This window comes from Trichomonas vaginalis, chromosome V (assembly GCF_026262505.1).
Source record: "Trichomonas vaginalis G3 chromosome V, whole genome shotgun sequence".
Taxonomy (NCBI): domain Eukaryota; phylum Parabasalia; order Trichomonadida; family Trichomonadidae; genus Trichomonas; species Trichomonas vaginalis.
Window position 1 is genome coordinate 26,019,752 of NC_067207.1, and position 21,153 is coordinate 26,040,904.

At 36.1% G+C, this 21,153-nt stretch overlaps 15 protein-coding genes and 1 pseudogene across 16 annotated transcripts, besides 6 other annotated features; 11 read left to right on the forward strand and 5 right to left on the reverse strand.

Annotated features, from left to right (window-relative positions):
• The first annotated feature begins 415 nt into the window (after positions 1-415).
• Positions 416-1,734: a mobile genetic element.
• Positions 1,735-1,862: 128 nt separating this feature from the next.
• Positions 1,863-1,936: a mobile genetic element.
• Positions 1,937-2,056: 120 nt separating this feature from the next.
• Positions 2,057-2,166: a mobile genetic element.
• A 384-nt stretch (positions 2,167-2,550) lies between these two features.
• Positions 2,551-2,659: a mobile genetic element.
• Positions 2,660-4,424: 1,765 nt separating this feature from the next.
• On the forward strand, positions 4,425-5,612 carry TVAGG3_0404200 (acetyltransferase family; the record flags this gene model as incomplete). Its single annotated transcript, XM_001316189.1, has 1 exon — positions 4,425-5,612. The coding sequence occupies one exon, from the start codon at positions 4,425-4,427 to the stop codon at positions 5,610-5,612; it is 1,188 nt and encodes a 395-aa protein (XP_001316224.1).
• A 575-nt stretch (positions 5,613-6,187) lies between these two features.
• Positions 6,188-7,006, forward strand: TVAGG3_0404210 (phage tail repeat-like family; the record flags this gene model as incomplete). Its single annotated transcript, XM_051232850.1, has 1 exon — positions 6,188-7,006. The coding sequence occupies one exon, from the start codon at positions 6,188-6,190 to the stop codon at positions 7,004-7,006; it is 819 nt and encodes a 272-aa protein (XP_051102580.1).
• Positions 7,007-7,522: 516 nt separating this feature from the next.
• On the forward strand, positions 7,523-7,765 carry TVAGG3_0404220 (serine threonine-protein phosphatase family; the record flags this gene model as incomplete). The annotated part of the gene is made up of 1 exon (XM_001316191.1): positions 7,523-7,765. The coding sequence occupies one exon, from the start codon at positions 7,523-7,525 to the stop codon at positions 7,763-7,765; it is 243 nt and encodes an 80-aa protein (XP_001316226.1).
• Positions 7,766-7,769: 4 nt separating this feature from the next.
• Positions 7,770-8,618, reverse strand: TVAGG3_0404230 (uncharacterized protein; the record flags this gene model as incomplete). Its single annotated transcript, XM_001316192.1, has 1 exon — positions 7,770-8,618. The coding sequence occupies one exon, from the start codon at positions 8,616-8,618 to the stop codon at positions 7,770-7,772; it is 849 nt and encodes a 282-aa protein (XP_001316227.1).
• Positions 8,619-8,888: 270 nt separating this feature from the next.
• Positions 8,889-14,179: a mobile genetic element.
• TVAGG3_0404250 (uncharacterized protein) lies at positions 10,809-11,210 on the forward strand (the record flags this gene model as incomplete). The annotated part of the gene is made up of 1 exon (XM_051232851.1): positions 10,809-11,210. One exon carries the CDS (start codon positions 10,809-10,811, stop codon positions 11,208-11,210), a length of 402 nt encoding a protein of 133 aa, XP_051102581.1.
• Positions 11,230-11,385, forward strand: TVAGG3_0404260 (uncharacterized protein; the record flags this gene model as incomplete). The annotated part of the gene is made up of 1 exon (XM_051232852.1): positions 11,230-11,385. One exon carries the CDS (start codon positions 11,230-11,232, stop codon positions 11,383-11,385), a length of 156 nt encoding a protein of 51 aa, XP_051102582.1.
• TVAGG3_0404270 (phage tail repeat-like family) lies at positions 11,405-11,989 on the forward strand (the record flags this gene model as incomplete). The annotated part of the gene is made up of 1 exon (XM_051232853.1): positions 11,405-11,989. The coding sequence occupies one exon, from the start codon at positions 11,405-11,407 to the stop codon at positions 11,987-11,989; it is 585 nt and encodes a 194-aa protein (XP_051102583.1).
• On the forward strand, positions 12,020-13,053 carry TVAGG3_0404280 (uncharacterized protein; the record flags this gene model as incomplete). The annotated part of the gene is made up of 1 exon (XM_051232854.1): positions 12,020-13,053. A coding segment is annotated over one exon (1,034 nt), but the record flags the coding sequence as incomplete, so codon positions are not given.
• On the forward strand, positions 13,322-14,173 carry TVAGG3_0404290 (DNA/RNA polymerases family; the record flags this gene model as incomplete). The annotated part of the gene is made up of 1 exon (XM_051232855.1): positions 13,322-14,173. One exon carries the CDS (start codon positions 13,322-13,324, stop codon positions 14,171-14,173), a length of 852 nt encoding a protein of 283 aa, XP_051102585.1.
• Positions 14,180-14,318: 139 nt separating the features above from the next.
• TVAGG3_0404300 (uncharacterized protein) lies at positions 14,319-14,582 on the forward strand (the record flags this gene model as incomplete). The annotated part of the gene is made up of 1 exon (XM_051232856.1): positions 14,319-14,582. The coding sequence occupies one exon, from the start codon at positions 14,319-14,321 to the stop codon at positions 14,580-14,582; it is 264 nt and encodes an 87-aa protein (XP_051102586.1).
• Positions 14,583-14,631: 49 nt separating this feature from the next.
• Positions 14,632-15,153, reverse strand: TVAGG3_0404310 (MazG nucleotide pyrophosphohydrolase domain-containing protein; the record flags this gene model as incomplete). Its single annotated transcript, XM_001290168.2, has 1 exon — positions 14,632-15,153. One exon carries the CDS (start codon positions 15,151-15,153, stop codon positions 14,632-14,634), a length of 522 nt encoding a protein of 173 aa, XP_001290169.2.
• A 479-nt stretch (positions 15,154-15,632) lies between these two features.
• Positions 15,633-15,944, reverse strand: TVAGG3_0404320 (uncharacterized protein; the record flags this gene model as incomplete). Its single annotated transcript, XM_001294537.2, has 1 exon — positions 15,633-15,944. A coding segment is annotated over one exon (312 nt), but the record flags the coding sequence as incomplete, so codon positions are not given.
• A 23-nt stretch (positions 15,945-15,967) lies between these two features.
• On the reverse strand, positions 15,968-16,252 carry TVAGG3_0404330 (uncharacterized protein; the record flags this gene model as incomplete). The annotated part of the gene is made up of 1 exon (XM_051232857.1): positions 15,968-16,252. The coding sequence occupies one exon, from the start codon at positions 16,250-16,252 to the stop codon at positions 15,968-15,970; it is 285 nt and encodes a 94-aa protein (XP_051102587.1).
• A 786-nt stretch (positions 16,253-17,038) lies between these two features.
• TVAGG3_0404340 (uncharacterized protein) lies at positions 17,039-17,635 on the forward strand (the record flags this gene model as incomplete). The annotated part of the gene is made up of 1 exon (XM_051232858.1): positions 17,039-17,635. One exon carries the CDS (start codon positions 17,039-17,041, stop codon positions 17,633-17,635), a length of 597 nt encoding a protein of 198 aa, XP_051102588.1.
• An 895-nt stretch (positions 17,636-18,530) lies between these two features.
• Positions 18,531-21,153: part of a mobile genetic element that runs on past the window's edge.
• TVAGG3_0404360 lies at positions 19,121-19,439 on the forward strand (annotated as a pseudogene). Its single transcript has one exon. A coding segment is annotated over exon 1 (319 nt).
• Positions 19,822-20,268, reverse strand: TVAGG3_0404370 (protein of unknown function, DUF4106 family; the record flags this gene model as incomplete). The annotated part of the gene is made up of 1 exon (XM_051232859.1): positions 19,822-20,268. The coding sequence occupies one exon, from the start codon at positions 20,266-20,268 to the stop codon at positions 19,822-19,824; it is 447 nt and encodes a 148-aa protein (XP_051102589.1).

The following is a 21,153-nucleotide window of genomic DNA, read 5'->3' on the forward strand; positions in this document are numbered from 1 at the left end:
TATAATATCGCTTTGGAATTGATGAAAGGAAACATGCCAACATTTTTCAAGAGAACATTTGATCACTTAAAACAGATACCATAAAGATTGTCTTTTGTTCAATTTTAGTAGAAACAGCATATACCGCTTCAGGAATCATCATTAATGTAAACGGAAAGTCAATCTCAGTTTGAGAAAAAAATTGGCAATTGGCATGAATAGTTATCCATCTAAGTATCTCTGTTCTAAATTCTCAGTCAGCCATTATCATTCATCGAAAGCTTTCAATCAAATCGAACACATTTCTCAGAAATTTTAAAAAGTAATTCAATTAGGATTTATATAATATTGTATTATACTGATACTAACAAATGCATTTTTTGATTTATAAATTCATGACTTTTGATAGAATTGACTTTTCTGTCAAATTTGAAAGGAGAAAGGGACAGACTAGCCCATTGTCACTTTTTAATTTAGCAAATGAACGCTTATGGAGTGGAGTTTTTGGGTAAATCTGATTTGCTTATAAATGAAATAAAATCAAAAGAAACCATATTGGCATTATATTATGCAAAAATAAATGATCTTACTTAGTACTTTTAAAGTTAATTTCAGAAAAAATTTGACACAATGGTATCCGGCACATACAAGTGGTGTACAACCAAAATATAAGTTGGTTTAAACATATATTGCTATATCTCATGATCTTACTTAGTACTTTTAAAGTTAATTTCAGAAAAAAATTTGACACAATGGTATCCGGCACATACAAGTGGTGTACAACCAAAAATATAAGTTGGTTTAAACATATATTGCTATATCTCATGATCTTACTTAGTACTTTTAAGTTAATTTCAGAAAAAATTTGACACAATGGTATCCGGCACATACAAGTGGTGTACAACCAAAATATAAGTTGGTTTAAACATATATTGCTATATCTCATGATCTTACTTAGTACTTTTAAAGTTAATTTCAGAAAAAATTTGACACAATGGTATCCGGCACATACAAGTGGTGTACAACCAAAATATAAGTTGGTTTAAACATATATTGCTATATCTCATGATCTTACTTAGTACTTTTAAAGTTAATTTCAGAAAAAATTTGACACAATGGTATCCGGCACATACAAGTGGTGTACAACCAAAATATAAGTTGGTTTAAACATATATTGCTATATCTCATGATCTTACTTAGTACTTTTAAAGTTAATTTCAGAAAAAATTTGACACAATGGTATCCGGCACATACAAGTGGTGTACAACCAAATCTTCGACTCGATGAACTTGTCATCGAGTTATATTCCAGTGTTGTTCCTTCATTCCTGATTAAGTTGCAAATTAAAGGTCTGGATTCAGAGAGAAGTGTTAAAGTTATCAAAAAAGTCACAAGAGATTTCGAAGAAATGACACAATTTAAAAAAGTCGAATGCATCAGTATGCTTGAAGCTGTTCAGAAAGGTCTGAAAAATGATACACTTGATCCCAACATTGTTTACTCAACATTAAAAATATTATTGCAAAGAAAACATTTGATTTAATAAACATTTAATTTATTATAATTAATTTTTTATTACAGTATAGTAAAAAATGCTATAAATAAATTATTATATTTTATTAAAATGTGACTTTTAATAGTAAGTGAATAAAATAAATCAGGAATTGGGAAAGAAATAAGGTTAATTAAAAATAATGAAAATTACAAGTTTAAGGTTAATGAAAAAGTGACAATGGGCGAGTTTGTCCCCCACTCAATTTGAAAGCGAACATAATCATATTCCTTCATGTCTGCAGAGAAACCAGTCATTCTCCTATCTAATGATGATGGATACGATGCAAAAGGCCTTGCAGCAGTAATTGAAGCTGTCAAACCATTAGGAGAAATCGTTGTTTTGTTATATACGAAAACGATAAAAACGGTTTGACAGAAAAGTGACAACTTTACGTGTCAAAAATATAAAAAGTGATATTTTATTCATCATTATCTTCTTCATAATTTATTTCATATTCTTCGTCTTACCAACAAAAGATGGGAATGTGAACAATTGCGGGCAATTTTTAGCCATTTTGGCTTGGAACTAGAGCCTGCGAGGTACATGGATAGTATCAGTACCTCACAGGCTCTAGTTCTCTATATGGCGCCGAGAAATTTTGGTGAAATGTTGGTCGCATTTCACCAAAATTTTTTCGGCGCCATAGGATGAATTGGAGGGTGAGAGATATTATTTCATACAATACTACTCTCACCCTCCAATTCCCAGCCAAAATGGCTAAAAATTGCCCGCAATGTGAACAATTGCGGGCAATTTTAGCCATTTTGGCTTGGAACTAGAGCCTGCGAGGTACATGGATAGTATCAGTACCTCACAGGCTCTAGTCTCTATATGGCGCCGAGAAATTTTGGTGAAATGTGTCGCATTTCACCAAAATTTTTTCGGCGCCATAGGATGAATTGGAGGGTGAGAGATATTATTTCATACATACTACTCACCCTCCAATTCCAGCCAAAATGGCTAAAAATTGCCCGCAATGTGAACAATTGCGGGGCAATTTTAGCCATTTTGGCTTGGAACTAGAGCCTGCGAGGTACATGGATAGTATCAGTACCTCACAGGCTCTAGTTCTCTATATGGCGCCGAGAAATTTTGGTGAAATGTGGTCGCATTTCACCAAAATTTTTTCGGCGCCATAGATGAATTGAGGGTGAGAGATATTATTTATACAATACTACTCTCACCTCCAATTCCCAGCCAAAATGGCTAAAAATTGCCGCAATGTGAACAATTGCGGGCAATTTTTAGCCATTTTGGCTTGGAATAGAGCTGCGAGTACATGGATAGTATCAGTACCTCACAGGCTCTAGTTCTCTATATGGCGCCGAGAAATTTTGGTGAAATGTGGTCGCATTTCACACAAAAATTTTTTCGGCGCCATAGGATGAATTGGAGGGTGAGAGATATTATTTCATACATACTACTCTCACCCTCCAATTCCCAGCCAAAATGGCTAAAAATTGCCCGCAATGTGAACAATTTGCGGGCAATTTTTAGCCATTTTGGCTTGGAACTAGAGCCTGCGAGGTACATGGATAGTATCAGTACTCACAGCTCTAGTTCTCTATATGGCGCCGAGAAATTTTGGTGAAATGTGTCGCATTTCACCAAAATTTTTTCGGCGCCATAGGATGAATTGAGGGTGAGAGATATTATTTCATACAATACTACTCTCACCCTCAATTTTAATTACTTAAACTCATTCTATTTTTTTGACATGTAAATGTCACTTTTACTGAGATCTGACACAATGTCAGATCTCTTTTTTTCGTATATAAGAGTTTTAGCTCCTGATGGACCAAGATCAGGAGTTGCTGGAGCAATCACAAGACATGTACCATTAACAACAAAGTTAGTTAGAAAAGAAGATAATGTCACAATCTACAAATGCAATGGCATGCCTGTTGACTGCATTAAGTTAGGTTTAGAAACTGTTGTACCAAGAAAACCAAAATTAATCATTAGTGGTGTTAATCATGGTGAAAATGTATCGATAAACATTCATTATTCTGGTACAATGGGTGTTGTTCTAGAGGGTTGCATGAAAGGTGTCCCATCAATTGGCTTTTCACTTGACAATCCATCATGGAACGCAGATTTTTCAGCAACTGTTCCGATAATTCGCAAAATTGCGCAAAAAGTTTTAGAAGAAGGCTTATCAGAAGGAACTTGTTTAAATGTTAACTTCCCTAACACTAATGAGTACAAAGGCATCAAAGTCTGCAGACAAGGAAGGGGTGTTTGGGATCGTGAATATGAAGAAAGAACTCATCCATTAGGATACAAATATTATTGGGCAACAGGACATTTCGTTAATTACGAACCAGATGCCGAAGATACAGACAAATGGGCTATTGGCCATGGTTATGTTAGCATTACACCTCAAAAGATTGATGCCACCGCATATGAAGAAATGAAGAAGATTGAGGCATTCAATATTACTTTATAAAGCTATTATTACTAAATCATGATATCTTTTTTCTTATTTTCATCATTAGCAAATATCTTGATATTTTACAATTGATCATCTGCATGAATCTTAATTAAAAATCAAATACCCATTGATGATACTTTTCTGATAAACTATCTAAGAAAATAAGTATTAACGTAAATTTAATTTCACTAAAATTTGCAATTTCTAGCTAATTTTATTATATAAATACCATTAAATCATATTATTAGATAGATAATTTATGCATTCATCCTAATAGTATCAATCAGGTACATTTTGTTGATCATTTCATATCCCCACAGTAGGAGTTTAAGTAAAATTCCATTTTAAATGAAGTTTCTATGAGTACCATGTGTATTCCAAATGATATAAGCATGTTTTCGTTCACTTTGAATATGTCAGAAATAATTTTCAATCAAAACAGTTTGGTCGGATAAAATGAGTGTTGATCCAACTCCATTGAATGGAACTACATACTTAGCATCCAAACCTAGATATGAGATATTAGATGGCCTCAGAGGAGTTGCAGCTATTCTTGTGGTTTTATTCCACACACTAGAGACTTATAATACAAGTCCAGTAGATCAGATCATCAATCATGGATATCTGGCAGTTGATTTCTTCTATATATTATCAGGGTTCGTTATTGGCTATGCATATGACGACCGCTGGGATAGGATGACAATTTGGGGATTCTTCAAGAGAAGATTAGTTAGACTTCATCCCATGGTTATTATGGGAACATGCATTGGATTTTGCCTCATTTTCTTCGGCAATGATGGTTTCCCAATGATAGGAACAACCCCTGCATGGAAATTTTGGTTGGCGTTTTTGATGTGTTTATTTATGATTCCGTGCCCAGTTTCATTGGATTTGCGCGGCTGGGGAGAAACAAATCCGTTTGATGGCCCATGCTGGTCATTGACCTATGAGTACTTAGCAAATATTATCTATGCTTTCTTCTTTAGATTCCTTCCGAAATGGGCTTTGATGGCATTATTAGTTCCATCTGCTTTCTTTATTTTAGATATTACTTTGAATTTGAACGTTTTCAAAGCACTCACTGATGACAGGAATGAAGCAAAGTACACAGTCATTGGTGGCTGGATGATAACAGGAGAGCAGATCTATATTGCAATGGCAAGATTGCTCTATCCATTCATTTGCGGATTAGTGCTTTATAGAACTGGATTGAAATTGAAAGTTAAGCATGGTTTTGTTGTGTGCAGTTTGATGTTAACTGTCTTATTCTGCATACCATATCTTGGTAAAACAAATAATATTGCTGATGGCGTCTATAGTGCAATAACTATCTTGATCTTCTTCCCAATAATTATTATGTTAGGTGTTGGAAGTTCTCAAAATAATCATGAAGGAATGATAAGCAAAATCTGCACTTTCTTGGGAGATTTCTCTTATCCATTATATATCACTCATTATCCTGTAATGTATATGCAGATGGGATGGGTTTGGACTCATAGAAAAGCACCATTGAATAATCATCTCGCACTTAATTTAGGAGTTCTAGTATATTGCTTTGCTAATGCATATTTCACATGGAAGATATATGATATTCCTGTAAGGAATTGGTTAACAAGACGTTTCTTAATGCAAAAGAAAAATTAATCTATTATATTTTATCAAGTGAGAATAAATCTATTAGTATTTTTAAAACTTGAATAGTCAATTAACATTAATACATACTTGGACAATATTAATATCATAATTTTTGATCGTAAAATTATTATTCAAGGAATTTCATATATTTCTATTTTATAACATATATACACTCAAATTTCAAAATAGAGAGTATGATCCGGCTTTGCCAATATTAATTTTTGAAGATGAAATTTGCTATACTGGTTTTACACCGGAATAAATATTACACATCGATAGATGTACACTGCGATGTTATTGAAGTGAGATTGGCCGATTCTCAAAAAGCATTGCATTTCTTTGCTAACCGATAAACCATTTTTATGTTCGTCAATTATTACCTTGTAATAAAAATGAGATAAATGATATCAAAAATTTGCAGGATGAGTATAATCAAAACTTCGTCAATTGAAAATAAAAAATTTTGTCACATAAAAAAAAAAAAAAAAAAAAAGGTAGTGGGGCTTCCAGGCACTTCGTGCCCTCTAGCCCCCCGTCACTTTTCTGTCACTTTTCAGGAAAAAAACATTTTTATTAAATATAAAATGAATTTCACAAAACCACCGTTACCCTTCTTTGGAAATAAGAGTAGATGTAAAGATATTCTATTGAGAGAACTTAAGAAACTACCGAATGGTCTAACATTTGTAGACTTGTTCGGTGGAAGTTTCTATATATCTCATTTGTGCCATACAATATTTCCTGACTCAAAGATTATATGCAATGACTTCGACAACTATATGAACCGTCTCAAACATATACCAGACACAAATAAAATATTGAGTGAGTTGAAAGAAAAGATACCTATAGGTAAGATGGAACGTATACCATTAGATAAGAAAAATACTGTCAGAGAGGTTTTGAAAAAGGCAGAGTATATTGACTGGGATAGTATATCTGCTAGACTATTATATAGTGGTGCTATAAGAGTTCATGACATTGAAACACTTATGTCAAAAGTTTTATATCTTAACTATACAAATGTTTTCAAAGAGGACATAGAAAAATATATTGAGGGTATAGAGTTTGTGAGATGTCATTGGACAGAGTTGTATGAAAAATATAAAGACAAGGAAAATGTTTTCTTTATAGTGGACCCGCCGTTCTATAACACATGGGATTTTCAATACCAAGTAGACTGGACTTTGAGAGACTCTTTAGAAACTTTAGACGTTTTACATAACTGTCCATGCTTTTACTTTACATCCGATAAAAGTGGTTTGGAAACCGTTATGAGATGGTTAGAGGACATACATGACTATGAGTTTAGATATGACAAGATAGAATATGAGAGAGGTCCTATAAACCGGAGAAAGTGTCATAACAAAGAAATTTTATTGGTAAGTAAATGTGGTTTGAAATAGGACTACTTGTTTTAGGTTTTTTCCATTGTGTCATTTACTTATTTGACGTGGCAGAAAGATATAGAGAATATGAAGATGAACCAATACCAGCAAATGTTCAGCATATGTACTCGTAAGAGATATTTTTATCTAATATTAAATGGACGCACAGAACTTAGCGAATGCACAGCAACCTGGACAACCAAACCCAGAGAATATTCCAAATGAAGTTAGAATACAAACTGCAATGGCAAACTATGGTCAAGTGCCAACAGATGTACAAATGCAAACTGCCATGTCAAATGACGCTGCGTTAGGCTTACCATGGTATGCAAATATGAGATGGAAAGAGTTTTATACAAACCCCGAAGTGGGATATAAACAACTCTATGCAGATGACGCGAACACAGGAGTTGACCCAGAGTATGTTTTCTACCAGAGGAGAAATAGAATGTATGAGCTCCAGTTAAAGAATGCTATGGAACTCAGAAGGAAACGTAAGAGACTAGGTGGACATTAGATTTTACATATAGTAAAATGGGTTTCTTCAGTAGTATTGGAAACTTCTTTCGAAATGTTGGAAGAGGTATATGGAATGGAATAAAAACCGTAGGAAGGGGAGTATGGAACGGAGTCAAAAATATTGGCAAAAGAGTATGTCAGTTCGTTGGTATTATACCTAAAGACCCTGAACCAGAAGAACAAGCTCCTGTTATACAACAGCCTGAACCTGCACCACAGTCTAGTTGGCAACCAAATCCAACACCTCAACCGTATTAAAAAATCATATTTTTACCGTTCGATAGTAGTTGTATATGAAACTAAGTTCTAAGTAAAACGCGTGGTATAATGGAATTATTCTCTTTCTTCCATCTGTAGTAAACCATACTTGAAAATCCGAAATACTTCCACTCGGTGGTTCATATAGCTTTGTAGGTTTTTCGTAAAAGTCATTTGCCAAGCATAAAAAAGAGTTTTGTGCACCAGAAAATGAAGCATGAACTATAATAGCATCTGAGTCGAAAACATTTTCATATGTTCCATTAGGGTTTTCGACTTCATAAAAGTTCGGGTGTACTGGATATTCTGCAGGCTGATTTAACATCCTCAAAAATCTATACCATGCCAAGTTGTTATATTTTGTAGAAATATAAACGTCTTCTCCAAGGTCTTCTATTCTATTGATTTTAACAGTTGCATTTTTCCTGTCATATATAATATCGAGATGGTACTCTCCTTCGTCAATGTTGTACTGTTTTGCATATTCGAGATAGATATCGTTTATTTTTTCTTGAAAAGCTTGAAGAGTTGTTTCTAAGTTTACAAGCAAATTCACTTGTAAAAGTTTTCCCTGTTCAAATTTCTCATACGTACGTTTTTCTTTGTTATAGTATCGAACTTCAAAAGCGACCGTAAATGGGAAACCATGTATGGCTTCTGAAATGAACTTCATTCTACGAAAGCCAACAGCTTTTGTGACGGATGGGTCTCTTAACCATCTTAGTGGGTAGTCAAAACGATAGCCTTCATGCTTTACGGTCTCTGTCTCAAACTTTTGACCGACATTCGTAAAAAGTTCATCTAATGGTTTAGTTGTAGCAACTCTTGAATTTTCTTTTTCTATTGAAAGCATATTTTATCTAGAATAAAAATGTCAAATGAAACAGCGTCTATGAGAGAAATACAACACAACCGACAACTCATTTTGCAAGCTCTAAATAAGAACACAACAAACTTTTCAAACTATTCTAAGATATCTGAGTCATTGAAAGAAGGAAACTTAAAACTGACGATAAACCCAATGACAGACGAGTTTCTATTTCAAGACAACAAGAACCATACTGTCTGTGTAAATCCAACAAAAGGAACTTTAAACGAGAAACCTATAGATGAACTTCTTTTGAAAGCAGATGTTGGCAACAAAGCTGACAAAGAGTATGTTGACGATGAGTTAGCACGTATGGCTAGTGCGTTAGTGAAGAAGGCAGATAAGGAATATGTGAATGAAAAAGACAATGAAATTAAAGAAAGGGTTGAATGGTATAATGAACGGACAACAAAGATTTTAAAAACGAAAGCTGATACAGGATGGGTTTCAGGATGTTTAGACCTTAAAGCCGACAAAGAAACTGTAGATATGTTGGCACAAACGGTTTCAAGTCATACCAGAGGTTTAATGGAAGATGGACAACAGTTGAAAGAGCTTGAGAAAGGTGTTACAGAGTTAAGGAATACAAAAGCAGACTCGACATGGATAGCTGGATATGTAGATGCAACAAAAGAGTATATTTTCACATGGACAGAAGGAACATACGCACAAAAATATCATAGACATAGCATCTCTGACGTAAATGAACTTGAAGAAAAGTTATATAAGAAAGCTGACAAAACAGAGCTTCAAACATTAAAGACAGAAATACTTCAAACATTATATCCTATAGGTTCTATTTACACGTCAATGAACTCTACCAGACCAGAAGTAGTACTTGGTTTTGGAACTTGGACTCAAATAGTCGACAGGTTTTTGTATTGTGCAAACTCTTCAAAGGAAACAGGTGGAAGTAAAACGATTTCAGGTGAAAACTTACCTGCGCATAGTCACTACGTAGATTTAAGTACATCTCAAGCAGGTTGGCATAAGCATAGATTTTGGGATTGGTCAGCAATGAAAAAAGGTAAAGGATATGATGTTAAAGACAACGTTCAGTTTGCTATAAATTGTTTCTGGGGTAGCACACAGGGAGAAGGAAACCATACACATCGCGTTTCAGGGTATACGCAAACAACGGGACAGAGTAAAGACTACATGCCACCTTACATGACAGTTTACGCATGGTATAGAATTGCTTAGTCGTCATTTTCAACTTCTTTAGCATATTCGTCAGGAGTTGTCTTATATTTGTTAGGAACTGTCTTTGAAAGTATACCACCTTGAACTTTGACAAGTTTGAAACGAGGTCTGACAATAGTAGTTTTATCTTCTGCTTGCAGTCTGTACATTTTGCCATGTTTGCCTAAAACTTCATAATATTCTCTTGTATACTTTCTTCTATTTTTACGAACACGAATGTGAGTACCTGTCGAGTTCCCATTGTTGTCATAGTCAATAGTATTTTCATATGGGTCGCGTTTAGGTATTTCTATTTTTACTTTGTCACCTTTCTGAAGTTTGAAGCCCGGCATTCTTTCTTGTTTGTCTCTTTTGACTAAATTATTAAATATATAGTCTTTCTCTAAGTCAGGGTTGTTTTTCATTTCTTCGGGGGAGTGGTTTCCCAAACCTTTTTGTTTACGGCTATTGTAAATATTTAAAACTTGTCTCATCTTTGCCATGGAGAAGTGTCTATATTTGTCGTCATATGACATTTCATTTGCTTCACCACCTTGTGGTTGGTTTAAGTCTCTTAACATTTTTATACAACCGTCAATGACACCAAGAGCAGAATGGTTTTGGTCGACAATGAAATATTGGTTTACATTTTTTGAACGCAGATAGTTTTTAATATCATCTGATTTGAAAGAACTTTCACAGTCAGATGTCAGTTTTGTTGGATGGTATTTGTCAACGAATATTGTCAAAGCAGTTTTCACATCTAAAATATTTTTGGACTGTAATGGTATGGCTTCACAGTATCTTGTGTTTTGACCGACAAATATTAGCCAGTATGGTGGTCCATCTTCTCTATATCTCGGAATGTTTTCCATGATATCCATAAACCAAGCATTTGGTGTTGAACTAAAGATTTTTACCATGAGTGCTTTCTTTGTTGCTTTAGAAACATACGGGTCCTTGTTTGGATTCGTCATTTTTATCCTATAAGAAATGGGTTTATTTGGCGCATTAGCAGGAGTCGCATCTAGATTTTTGCCCGCAGTGGGAACACTAGCCAGAGGTGCATTTGGAATTGGAAGGAAGATTTTGAGTACATTAGGTATACTGAAAGAGAAAGCACAACCTATTATACAAACTGTACAGAAAGGTTGGGAGGTAGCACGAGATGCAGCAAATCTTATTCCAAATCCTGAAACAAGAGGAAAAGTTCAAGGATGGATGGACAATGTAGGAAGACAAGCAGGAAACTACTATAACAAAGCAAATGACTACTATAACCAAGCAGGACACTACATGGACCAAGGTGAAAGATTCTTTAACAGAGGATATAACCATGCACAACAGTGGGTAAACAACAACCAACCTCAACCGCCTCAAACGTGGGGAATGTAAAATTTTTTACTGAGATGAAATGAACAATACAGCATTGAGACAAATGGGCTCAAGATGGATTTGTCGGCTTCCAGCAGTTACACCACCACGTGTTTGTCAAGTTCTTCCTATACCTCAGGAAGTTTTAGACCGACTTAAAAAACCTAAACAACCAGTTGAAAACAAACCAAACTAAAATTTTTTACTGAGATGAAATGACCGAAGAAGTTGAAACGGTAGATTTGACACCACAAACAAAAAGTTCAGAACCATTGTCAAAACCTGTCAAAGAACTTACAGATGAAGAGAAAAATTCAATAATAGAAAGTGCCAGGTCTGGAAATACAAACCCTAACTATAAAGTCACTTTTCATAGAAATGGAACGGCTAGTATCTCAAAAAAGAAACAGACTCTCACAAATAAAATATTGAAGTCTGAAGGAGCTTTCGAGACAACAGATGGAAAAGTTTACTTCACTGACCAACAGTTCATTATAGAACATCTCATTGACTTAGAGTCGAAATATTCTAAACTTTACAACAAACACAAAAAGTTGAAAGGAAAACAAAAACAAATAGCATATGATATTTATGAAGATGTTGACGACACAACTGTTCCTGCAGGTGGGGTAAAGTCAGAGGAACCGAAAAGTGACGAAAAACCGATAGAAGAAGAAAAACCAAAAACTGAAGATAAACCAAAACCAAAGTTTAGTTTCCAAACTAAACCAAGTCAACCTTCATTAGCTGGTATGGGTTGGCGTCAAAGACTTATGGCAGCAGGTGGTTATGTAAAGTAAAGAAAAAAATATTTTTTTATTTTTATAAAAATGCCCCCATATAGAATGGATAGAAAATCTGCTAGAATAAAAGCAGAGTTAGAAAGATATGGTTGGAAAGTTTCGAAGAATTTTAAATATAGGAAGGGAAGACCCATAAAAGTCTATGACAAATTGTCTGGTCTTCGCTACGAAATGGAATTGGAAACAGCACGCGCAAATTATCCAAACAGACTAGAGAGGTTAGAAGAAGAACGTCTTATGGACATGCCTTTCGATGTTTCTGAACCGCAAGTTGAAGGACACGACGGCTTTGCCAGATTCTATTGGAAACATGACGAACAATTGTATCCTTTGAGAAGGAAAAAAGGAAAAGGTGAAGACAAACATGCTCCCATGGAAAGAACAAGATATGCATATGAAAAGTACCGTGAAGTTAGAAGTCAAATTACATCTGGTCGAACCTTTACAGTAAACTTTGACGAAGGAAAGAACAAAGAAGGCTTCATGGGTGTACTTGCTGCCATACAAGACGGAAATAAGAAAGGATACAATCTCAGACTAACCATAACAGATTTAGATGGTCATATATACTATGCACATGGCAATGTCACAACAGCCGCACAACTTCTTGACGCTTTCAAGACTACAAAGAGAGAACAAATGGTTGACTCCGACTCAGACATTTTGAATGCAATTGAAGGAATTGCAAGTGTAAAATTTGAATGGTACCAACCTAACCCTCAAGCAGTCAGACAACATGCTGGATACTTCCCGTTCATAAATAAGTCTGACATTGACTTGACAAGGTATGGAATTTACAATTCAATTGAAACAATTGTCAATGAACCTTGCATTCTTACATGTCTCAGGAACTCTGGTCTTGTTACAGAAGAGAAGATGAAGTATCTTGAGTCATGTGTGAAGACAAGGTACATTCTCAGAGGTCAATTGGCAAAAATTGCACCGTTGGCAAATGTCAATATCCGAGTCAACATACCTACAGCTAAAGGTTCTTCACATGACGACTATGTTGTTGACAAAGACTTACCATGGTTGAAGATTGTAATTGTCCACAACCACTTCATGTTGAACGAAAGTCTTACAAACCCATTGTTCGGAAAAGGCAAGTGCAACATTGTCAGAGCTGTAAACATTCTTTTCGAGAAAGGTTTGTTGGAACCAATTCCAGATGACAAGCTTACAGAAACTTTTGTACCAAAAGACGAAACAAACTTTTCACTGTTAGCAAGACCAAAAGTTGTTCCAGACAAAGTTCTAGTACAAAAGAAGTACACAATTCCACAAGGAGTTGGATTGTTCGGATACCAACCTGAACCAGAAGAACTTCCAATGAGGTTGCAAGAACTTCAAGATGCTATAAACAAACTTCCATTGAGACATCCAATTGACGTCAAATTGTATTGGAGAGCATCTGAGTTAGGTCAGAAGGTTTTATATGAAACAGGTTGCTTCGACGATGTTTATGAGATAACAGGAGAAGTTTCTCAGAAGATAAGAGACTCGCTTGAATTTCCACAAACTGGACCGATTGGTTGCGACAAGTTTGACTCATATGAAAAGATATACTATGTCGACCTTAACGCTGCGTACATGAGGTTTGTCCAATATATTCCAACTGGAATTCCAAACGAAGATGGTGAGTTCCCGGGAAGGAACTATACAGTTGGAAAAGTCATACAACAACTGTATGATATTAGGAAAGCTTCAAACCCCAAACTTGCAATGACACTCAAATTGCTTATGAATTCGACATGGGGATATTCCATTAAGAAACCTCAAGAGATGAAGAGTAAACATTATGAGAAGGTCGACAACTTTGTTGAAAGGTTTTCTCCTTTTGTTTTGAAGTACGAATTCACTCAAGGTCAAAGTGGCTTAGTAACCACATTAAAACCTATTGTCGAACATTGGTCTTACCCTCAGTTCGCAAAGGCAGTCCTTGACAACTACAACAAATTCTTCTCGGAAGTTAAATCCAAAGTGAAGGTATACTATGAGAACATCGATGCGCTCATGACGAACGAAGAAGGCTATAACAAACTCATTGAAATGGGCATGGTCGGTGAAAAGATGGGTCAATTCAAATTGGACAAAATTTTCACCGAAGTTCATGTAATATCGAAAAGGAAGTACTGGGGTGTTAAAGAAGATGGTGAAATAGTTAAACATTGCATGAAATAAAAAATTTTTATTCGAATTTGAATCGGACAGGTCGAGTTACACCATTCTTGGTCTCAAACTCATATATAACCTGTTTGTTTGTATTTTCGTCGACTATGGCACGAGACACAAACATTGACCAAACGGACAAAAAGTGTCATTTCAGATGGTCACGCAGCCAATCGCATTCGAGCACTTCGAAGAAGCCTTACGTTCCAAGGGAGAGGGTGTCTGGTGCAAGGCAGAGGTCATGAAACTCTACGAGCAGTACATCCTCAATGCCTGGGAGGACAAATCGTCCTTGGATTGGCAATTCTACCAACTCCTCTGGGACGACCTCCTAGGCAACTGGGATGACGAAAGAGTCCAATTCAGGGGTCAGGAACTACTTGTCCAAATTCTCATTAATTTAAGCTACTTAACTAAATAAACACCTAAATTTACTCGGGGTTTCCCCCTAAAATAAAATTTTTTTACTCTTAGAACCACTCGAGGTTCTCCTTACGGTTGTTGAGCTTGTCACCGTCAATGTGTCTGACCTTCGTCTTCTTGTTTGGATTTGGAACCCATTGCATACCGACAAGCCTTCCCATGGAAATTGTACCGTAATTTCGAAGGGTAAGGGTCAAGTGTCCCAAGTTGTTGAGGACTGGGGTAAGAACCTTGCCGGTCTCCTTGTTGCGGATTTTGTATGGGTAGGGTTGGGAAATTTCATAACTGTCATCGGCAACAAGGGTTGCCCAAACTTCCTTTTCTTCGTGTTTCTCTTCTTCTTCCTCTTCTTCTTCGTGTTCCTCTTCTTCCTCGAAAATTCCTTCTTCAATTTGGTGCTCACGAATTACGGTGTTGCATGTTCTGTCCTTTCCGAGTACCTTCCAGATGGCATCTATCTCTTCGAAGAAACGGTAGATGAGTCTGGCAAGGTCTCGGTTCTCTCTCGCGTAAATGCGCAAGGTTTCCGTCAAATCATTCAGGACTTTCTCATTGGAAGCTTGGTTCATGAGGAACTCACCTTTAAGTCCCTTCATCTCTTCCATAAGACTACTTTGGAGAGTCTTAACGGTGTTTGTCAGATGAGCTTTCAAATTCAAAATTTGAATTTGAACTGGGCGCTTGTCTGGCAACATTGAAAGGACATCTGCCATTGTGTTCGGCTTCGGTGCTTGTTCGGACATCGAAAAAATGAAGTGGTTTGAGAATGACGGTTTTACTTCAAAAAGCTTGTTATGACGGTTAAGTCATACAACAAGTTTAAAATAATATCTTGTTCTTCTTCTGAACGTTTGTTGTCTCTTCCGATAAAAGTTTCGAACATGAGAACCAAAAAACGTTTTTTGAGATTGCGGAAGAGTTCAGGCAAACGTTCATATTCTGGATATGTTGGGAGCAGTTCAAAACATCTGAGCTGACTTTCGGACAAAATTGGGACAATGTCAGAAAATTCATCTTTGGTCGGACTGCTTGAAGGTAAGTCCCTTACATGTAAGTAGCTCTGGTAAAGTCTTCTCATTTCTGCTAACTTTTGGAGTATAGCTTCGTAGTTTAGAAGTTTTAATTTTAAATGTCTTATTCCACTCTTGACATCTAAACGGTAACTATCCATGAGGTCAAGAGTAGCTTTGGTAGCTTTAAGTGGAGCTATCTGTTCCTTGACTTCTGCAATTTTGGTTGCAATTGTGATTTGAGCTCCTTCAAGTTCGCCGTCTATGTCGTTCTCAACGCCTTCAACCATGGCTTGAAACTCTTCATCGGTCCATTGAGATTGGTGTGGGACGAATTTAACTTGCTTCATTCAAAAAATGAAAAAAAATGTTTTTACTCTAAACGTGCCATGTATATGGCTATAAGAAACTTACCAGAAGGCTTCTTCTTCACATGAGTCTTTGGCAACTTGAGTGTTGGTGTTGGAGTTGGGTCTGGAATTTCAATTCTCTCTCGAGCGCAACAACAGATGTCAGAATAACATTCCCCACTGTCTTTCTTGCCACCATAAATTGTGTATTGACCGAACTTGCATTTGCAGGAAGACCGGTCAATACAAGGTTCACAGTTGACATATGTGTACACATACCTGTTGAGTACGAGTGTGAGTAAAAACATAAAAAAGTGAAGTTAAAATGAGATGTTTACTGTAAAGGTACGATGTCGCCCTCTGTGTTTATGAAGAACGCCCGACCCGAGAAGTGTAAGAGTCCTCTGAGAATTTGGGCAATTCGTACAGTTGGGTTCTCTCTGTTTGGAAGTAGTATCCAAGGACGCTTGGCAAAGAACTTCAAGAGGACTTCTTTCTTCATCTCTTTTATGTCGTCGAAAGGAGTGTTTTCTGGTATTTGCAGGACAATTCCAGTGTCAATTTCAATTTTAAGCGCACTTCTTCCAGACACCCAGCCTGCAATGGTCTTGTTTGACTTCAGATGGCTCAGGTAGTTCCTAACTAGCTCATTTATCTCTATAAGGTAGATTGCCTCATCTGCTGGGTCTATGTCGGTCATTGTTTCAAGACGAGTCTTTTACTTTTTCAAGACGAGTCTTTTACTTTTTCAAGACGAGTCTTTTACTTTTTCAAGACGAGTCTTTTACTTTTTCAAGACAAGTCTTTTACTTTTTCAAGACAAGTCTTTTACTTTTTCAAGACAAGACCCGTTATTTTTCAAGAAATTTTTTGGTGTAAAGTTCTCAAATTTGAGAACAGTGGTCTTGATTTCAGACGATACCCGTACTTTTTCAAGACAAGTCTTTTACTTTTTCAAGACAAGTCTTTTACTTTTTCAAGACAAGTCTTTTACTTTTTCAAGACAAGTCTTTTACTTTTTCAAGACAAGTCTTTTATTGTTTCAAGACAAGTCTTTTATTGTTTCAAGACAAGTCTTTTATTGTTTCAAGACAATGTCCGACGTACCACCAACCGAGCCCATATCCCAACCAGAGGAACCTAAAGCACCAGCCCCTGCACCTCAGCAACCTCAGTTCCAACAAGTACCTCAGTTCCAACAAGTACCTCCGAATTACTACCAATTTCCAAATTACTACCAAATACCTCCTCAAGGCTTCCCGAACTACCCTCCTCAGCCTATGCCTTACTGCCCTAACCCTTGGATGTTCATGTCAAACCCTCCACCCCAATTCCAATTCCAATCTCAATCCAAGAGAGACCAAGAGTTCGAAGAAGGTCTGAACCGTTTACGCAAAGAGTATGCCACAGCCCCTATGGAAGACGACAGGCTTTCAGTCTCTTCCCTAAGGTCGACCAATTCGACTCGTACCACAGATTCGGTTCGTGACCGTGACGACTACCTCAAGCAGTCTGAGAGACTCTTCATCCTACAACCATTTACAGTTGGAGCTCTCAAGAACATGCGCAATTACGAAGGTCAGACACCAGCTGGAGACCGCAAAACAGACGTACTCGCAAGAGCAGTCCAACTGGTCAAGACAAAGACCGAGATAGTCGACTTCATTCTTGCAGCTTGCCCATACAAGTAAAAAAATAAACAATTACGAGTTAAACTTTTTATTCTTTCTTTTCTGAGTTGTTTAGAGCTGGTTTCTCTTGTAGAACCTTTCGTACTCTTCCATGGTCATGTAATTGCGAATTTTGGTACGCAATTCCAGGTTCGTTGTTTTTGAACCTATGTATGTAACGCTTCCATCCTCCTCGGGAAGTAAGCTGCTAACATCTGACCAAGTTTTCTCGGTGACTCGGAGCTCATAAAAATGTCACTTTTTAAACGTTAAGTTTTTAGTCTTATTTTACCCTTTGTTTACCCTTTGTTTGTCAATGTAGTATTGGAGTGCAATTTCTCCAAATTCTCTATGTCGGAGTTCTTCAGCATTTTCCAAGGTGTGCCTGGAGAACTCAAAGAAGTTGTCAAGAACATACTGCCATGCTGCTCTTCTGAGTTCGTCGGTATTTTGGAAGTGTTGCACCTTCGAGTCTTCGGACATGAAAAAATGACACTTTTTCTATTAAACCGTTTTGGCATTTCTCATGAGTGAGTATAGTTCTGCCGAACCATTGGAAGAGAAGAAGTACCCTTGCTGGCAAAAGACAAAAATAGTTGCCTTAGTTGTCATTGCAATTGTACTCGTAATTGAATTCATTGTACTTCTCTTCACGTACATAAAACTCAGCAATGGTATTTGCTTTAAGAAGCTACCATCTTACTAAGACTAAACACTTACATTTTTCAAGCTTGACTTTTTACAATTTGAACTTTGTTGCTGAATTCAGCAAAAATATATTTTAGGGTAGAAGGGTATATCTAACCTCTTTTCTAACCTCTTTTCTACCCTCTTGAATTTGTCATGAGTTTTCCCGAAATAAAAAATAAAGTTGGTTTTTTTAAAAAAATATTTTTTATTTTTATTGTAAGAACATGTTAGCAACAACAGCACCAAACTCGTTAGTCATGAATCCTACGTCAATGTTAGTAGAGATGAAAAGCTTCATTCCTTCTTCATATACTTTCGAAACAGAAATCCAGAAGATAAAGCAGGAACTTTTAACAAGTAATTTAGACTGTAGTGCGAAAGATGAAACAAATGAACAGTATCTTTATGAAATGCAGGATATTATTGACCATTTACCCAAATTGCCTGAAATCCAACAACAAAAGCTTACTATTCCAGAATTCGATGAAATAGAAGTCAAAGCAACTGACTCAGTAGAAATAAAGAAGTTCATACGAAAGGTTAACTATGAGTTTCTTGGATTTCATTGCAACCACAAAGTCATGGACAAAGATTGCGATATGGTATATAAGAACATCTCTGACATATACAAATCTGGGGAGTTTAAGACCTACGACAACTTTGTTTCGTTAGTTGCAAAATGTGTATGCAGATAAGAGATAAAGATAGAAGAGGTAAGATATGGAATGAACAGATAAAACCCGCAACTTTTGAGTTAAAGAGAGCAATTGACGCCTTAGTCATACTAGCAGTAAGGTTTCAGAATATAACGCAAAAATGAACCCACAATGTTCTAAATGTAAAGCAGCAATGAGGAAATATAACTACTCCGTCAAAGAGATAGAACGTATGCGAAACGACTATGCTGACTTAAAGAGGGAGGCAGAGAAACCAGCAGAAGATAAAATGGACATGTTGACATTTCTAAACAAAAACTATCCAACAGCTGACGATTTCCTTCTTTCAGATGTCAAGAAGAAATATAAAGAAACTTTCGGCATTGTGAAAACATTCGATATCCTTCGTGAAAATAGAAGCTACGAAACTGTTTAGAATTTCACGAATTCACAATGTTTACCATGTAAAACGCTTATAAAATAACTGGGGTAGAAATGAGGTAGAAAACGGGGTAGATATACCCTTCTACCCTAAAATATATTTTTATTGAATTCTGAGTAAAATTCTGAGTAAAATATATTTTAGGGCTTGTGTCAAACCGTTGAGTTTTCACAAAATTTAAAAAATAACGTTTACCATGTGAAACGTTTATAAAATAACTGGGGTAGAAATGAGGGTAGAAAACGGGGTAGATATACCCTTCTACCCTAAAATATATTTTTGCTGAAAAAAATGACCAAATTTCATGAAATTTCTCTAGACCGACTTTTACCGGTCTAGCCTAAAACTCATGAAAATCGTGAAAAATAACAGAGTATTTTGACAACTTCAAACAAGCAGAGTAAATGAACCATTTATTTTTATTGACTTTTTACAATTTGAACTTTGTTCGCGTAGATATGAATTCTGAAAGAAGTATGAGGGTCTTGTATGACTTTGTACTTCTCCCATAGTTCATGTCTGTCAAACTTACCTGCCATGGACTCTTTCATAAGTTCCATGAAATCGTCTTCGGACAATCCAGGGAAAAGTATGATATCAGTAAGTATTCTTTTAACATCCTTACTTAAACTCTTTGCTGTCTGTACACAAATGACAACTGAGATGTTAAAGTGTCTGAGCTTCTTAAGAATTCGACACATATCTTGTTCTCTGTTCTTTAACAAAGGATGAGAAGCAAAGTCATCTAAGATAAGAAGACATCTGTGAGGGTAAGTCTTCCAATCGTAAGATTGCAATTTCTTCGAAATGTATTCTATCTCTTTCTGTTTGTTTCTGAAGTGTTTCTTCTCTAATATTCTCTGCATTTCCTCATTTGGGTCTTTAAACTTCGAATTTGACATACTCATTTATAGCATTGTACTTCAAAACTCTTCTTTGGTACTTCTTTATCCAATCTAACAACTCAGAGTCTTTTTATACATACTAACTTAGACTTTTTTATAATATCTTTGAACGAATTGACGGTTTGGTCAAATTGACCAGAAGTACTACAAATGACTACTAACTCATAGAATGGGTTCTTCTCATCTAGTTCTTGTTGTTGTGCAGCCATTTTAAGATAAGTGAAAGTCTTACCCGACCCAGGTGGTGCGATTAGACCTGTTATACCATTCTGAGCAAATAAGAACTTGTCATGTATAGGCTTTATCTGAGCATTTTCTAACTTCCTCTTGTTCTTGTTTAAAACATTCTCAAATTTCTTGTCAATGTCAGCAAACTTTTTTTCTAACATATTTTTAGAAAAATTAAAATTTTTATCTTTTTTGAAAATGTCTAGCGATTTCGCTATCTATATTCGAGACAAACTTTTCGACAGCAAAACATCTGTAGACCATAAAATCTTACATAGTGTAAACAAGAAAGGGGAATTTGTTCTAAAGTTCTGTTTCTGGAATATGACAAGAACCATAAAACATTAGCAGAGCAGTCTTAAAATTTGTCAATGACAGACTTGTTGACAGAGATGACGCCGATTGGAAAGCTGAAGTCCAACAAAAGTTCTTAGAATGCAAAGAAGACACATGCGCTGTTCTTGAAGATGAAATAGAAAACAGAATAGAAGAGCTATTAAAGGACAAAGACTTTTACAAAATATGGTTCTGAGAAGTTTGACATAACTCCACCAGAGAAGAAGAAGAAGAGAGAGAAGAAAGAAAAGAAAGTAGAAGAAGAGAAGAAAGAACCTGAAC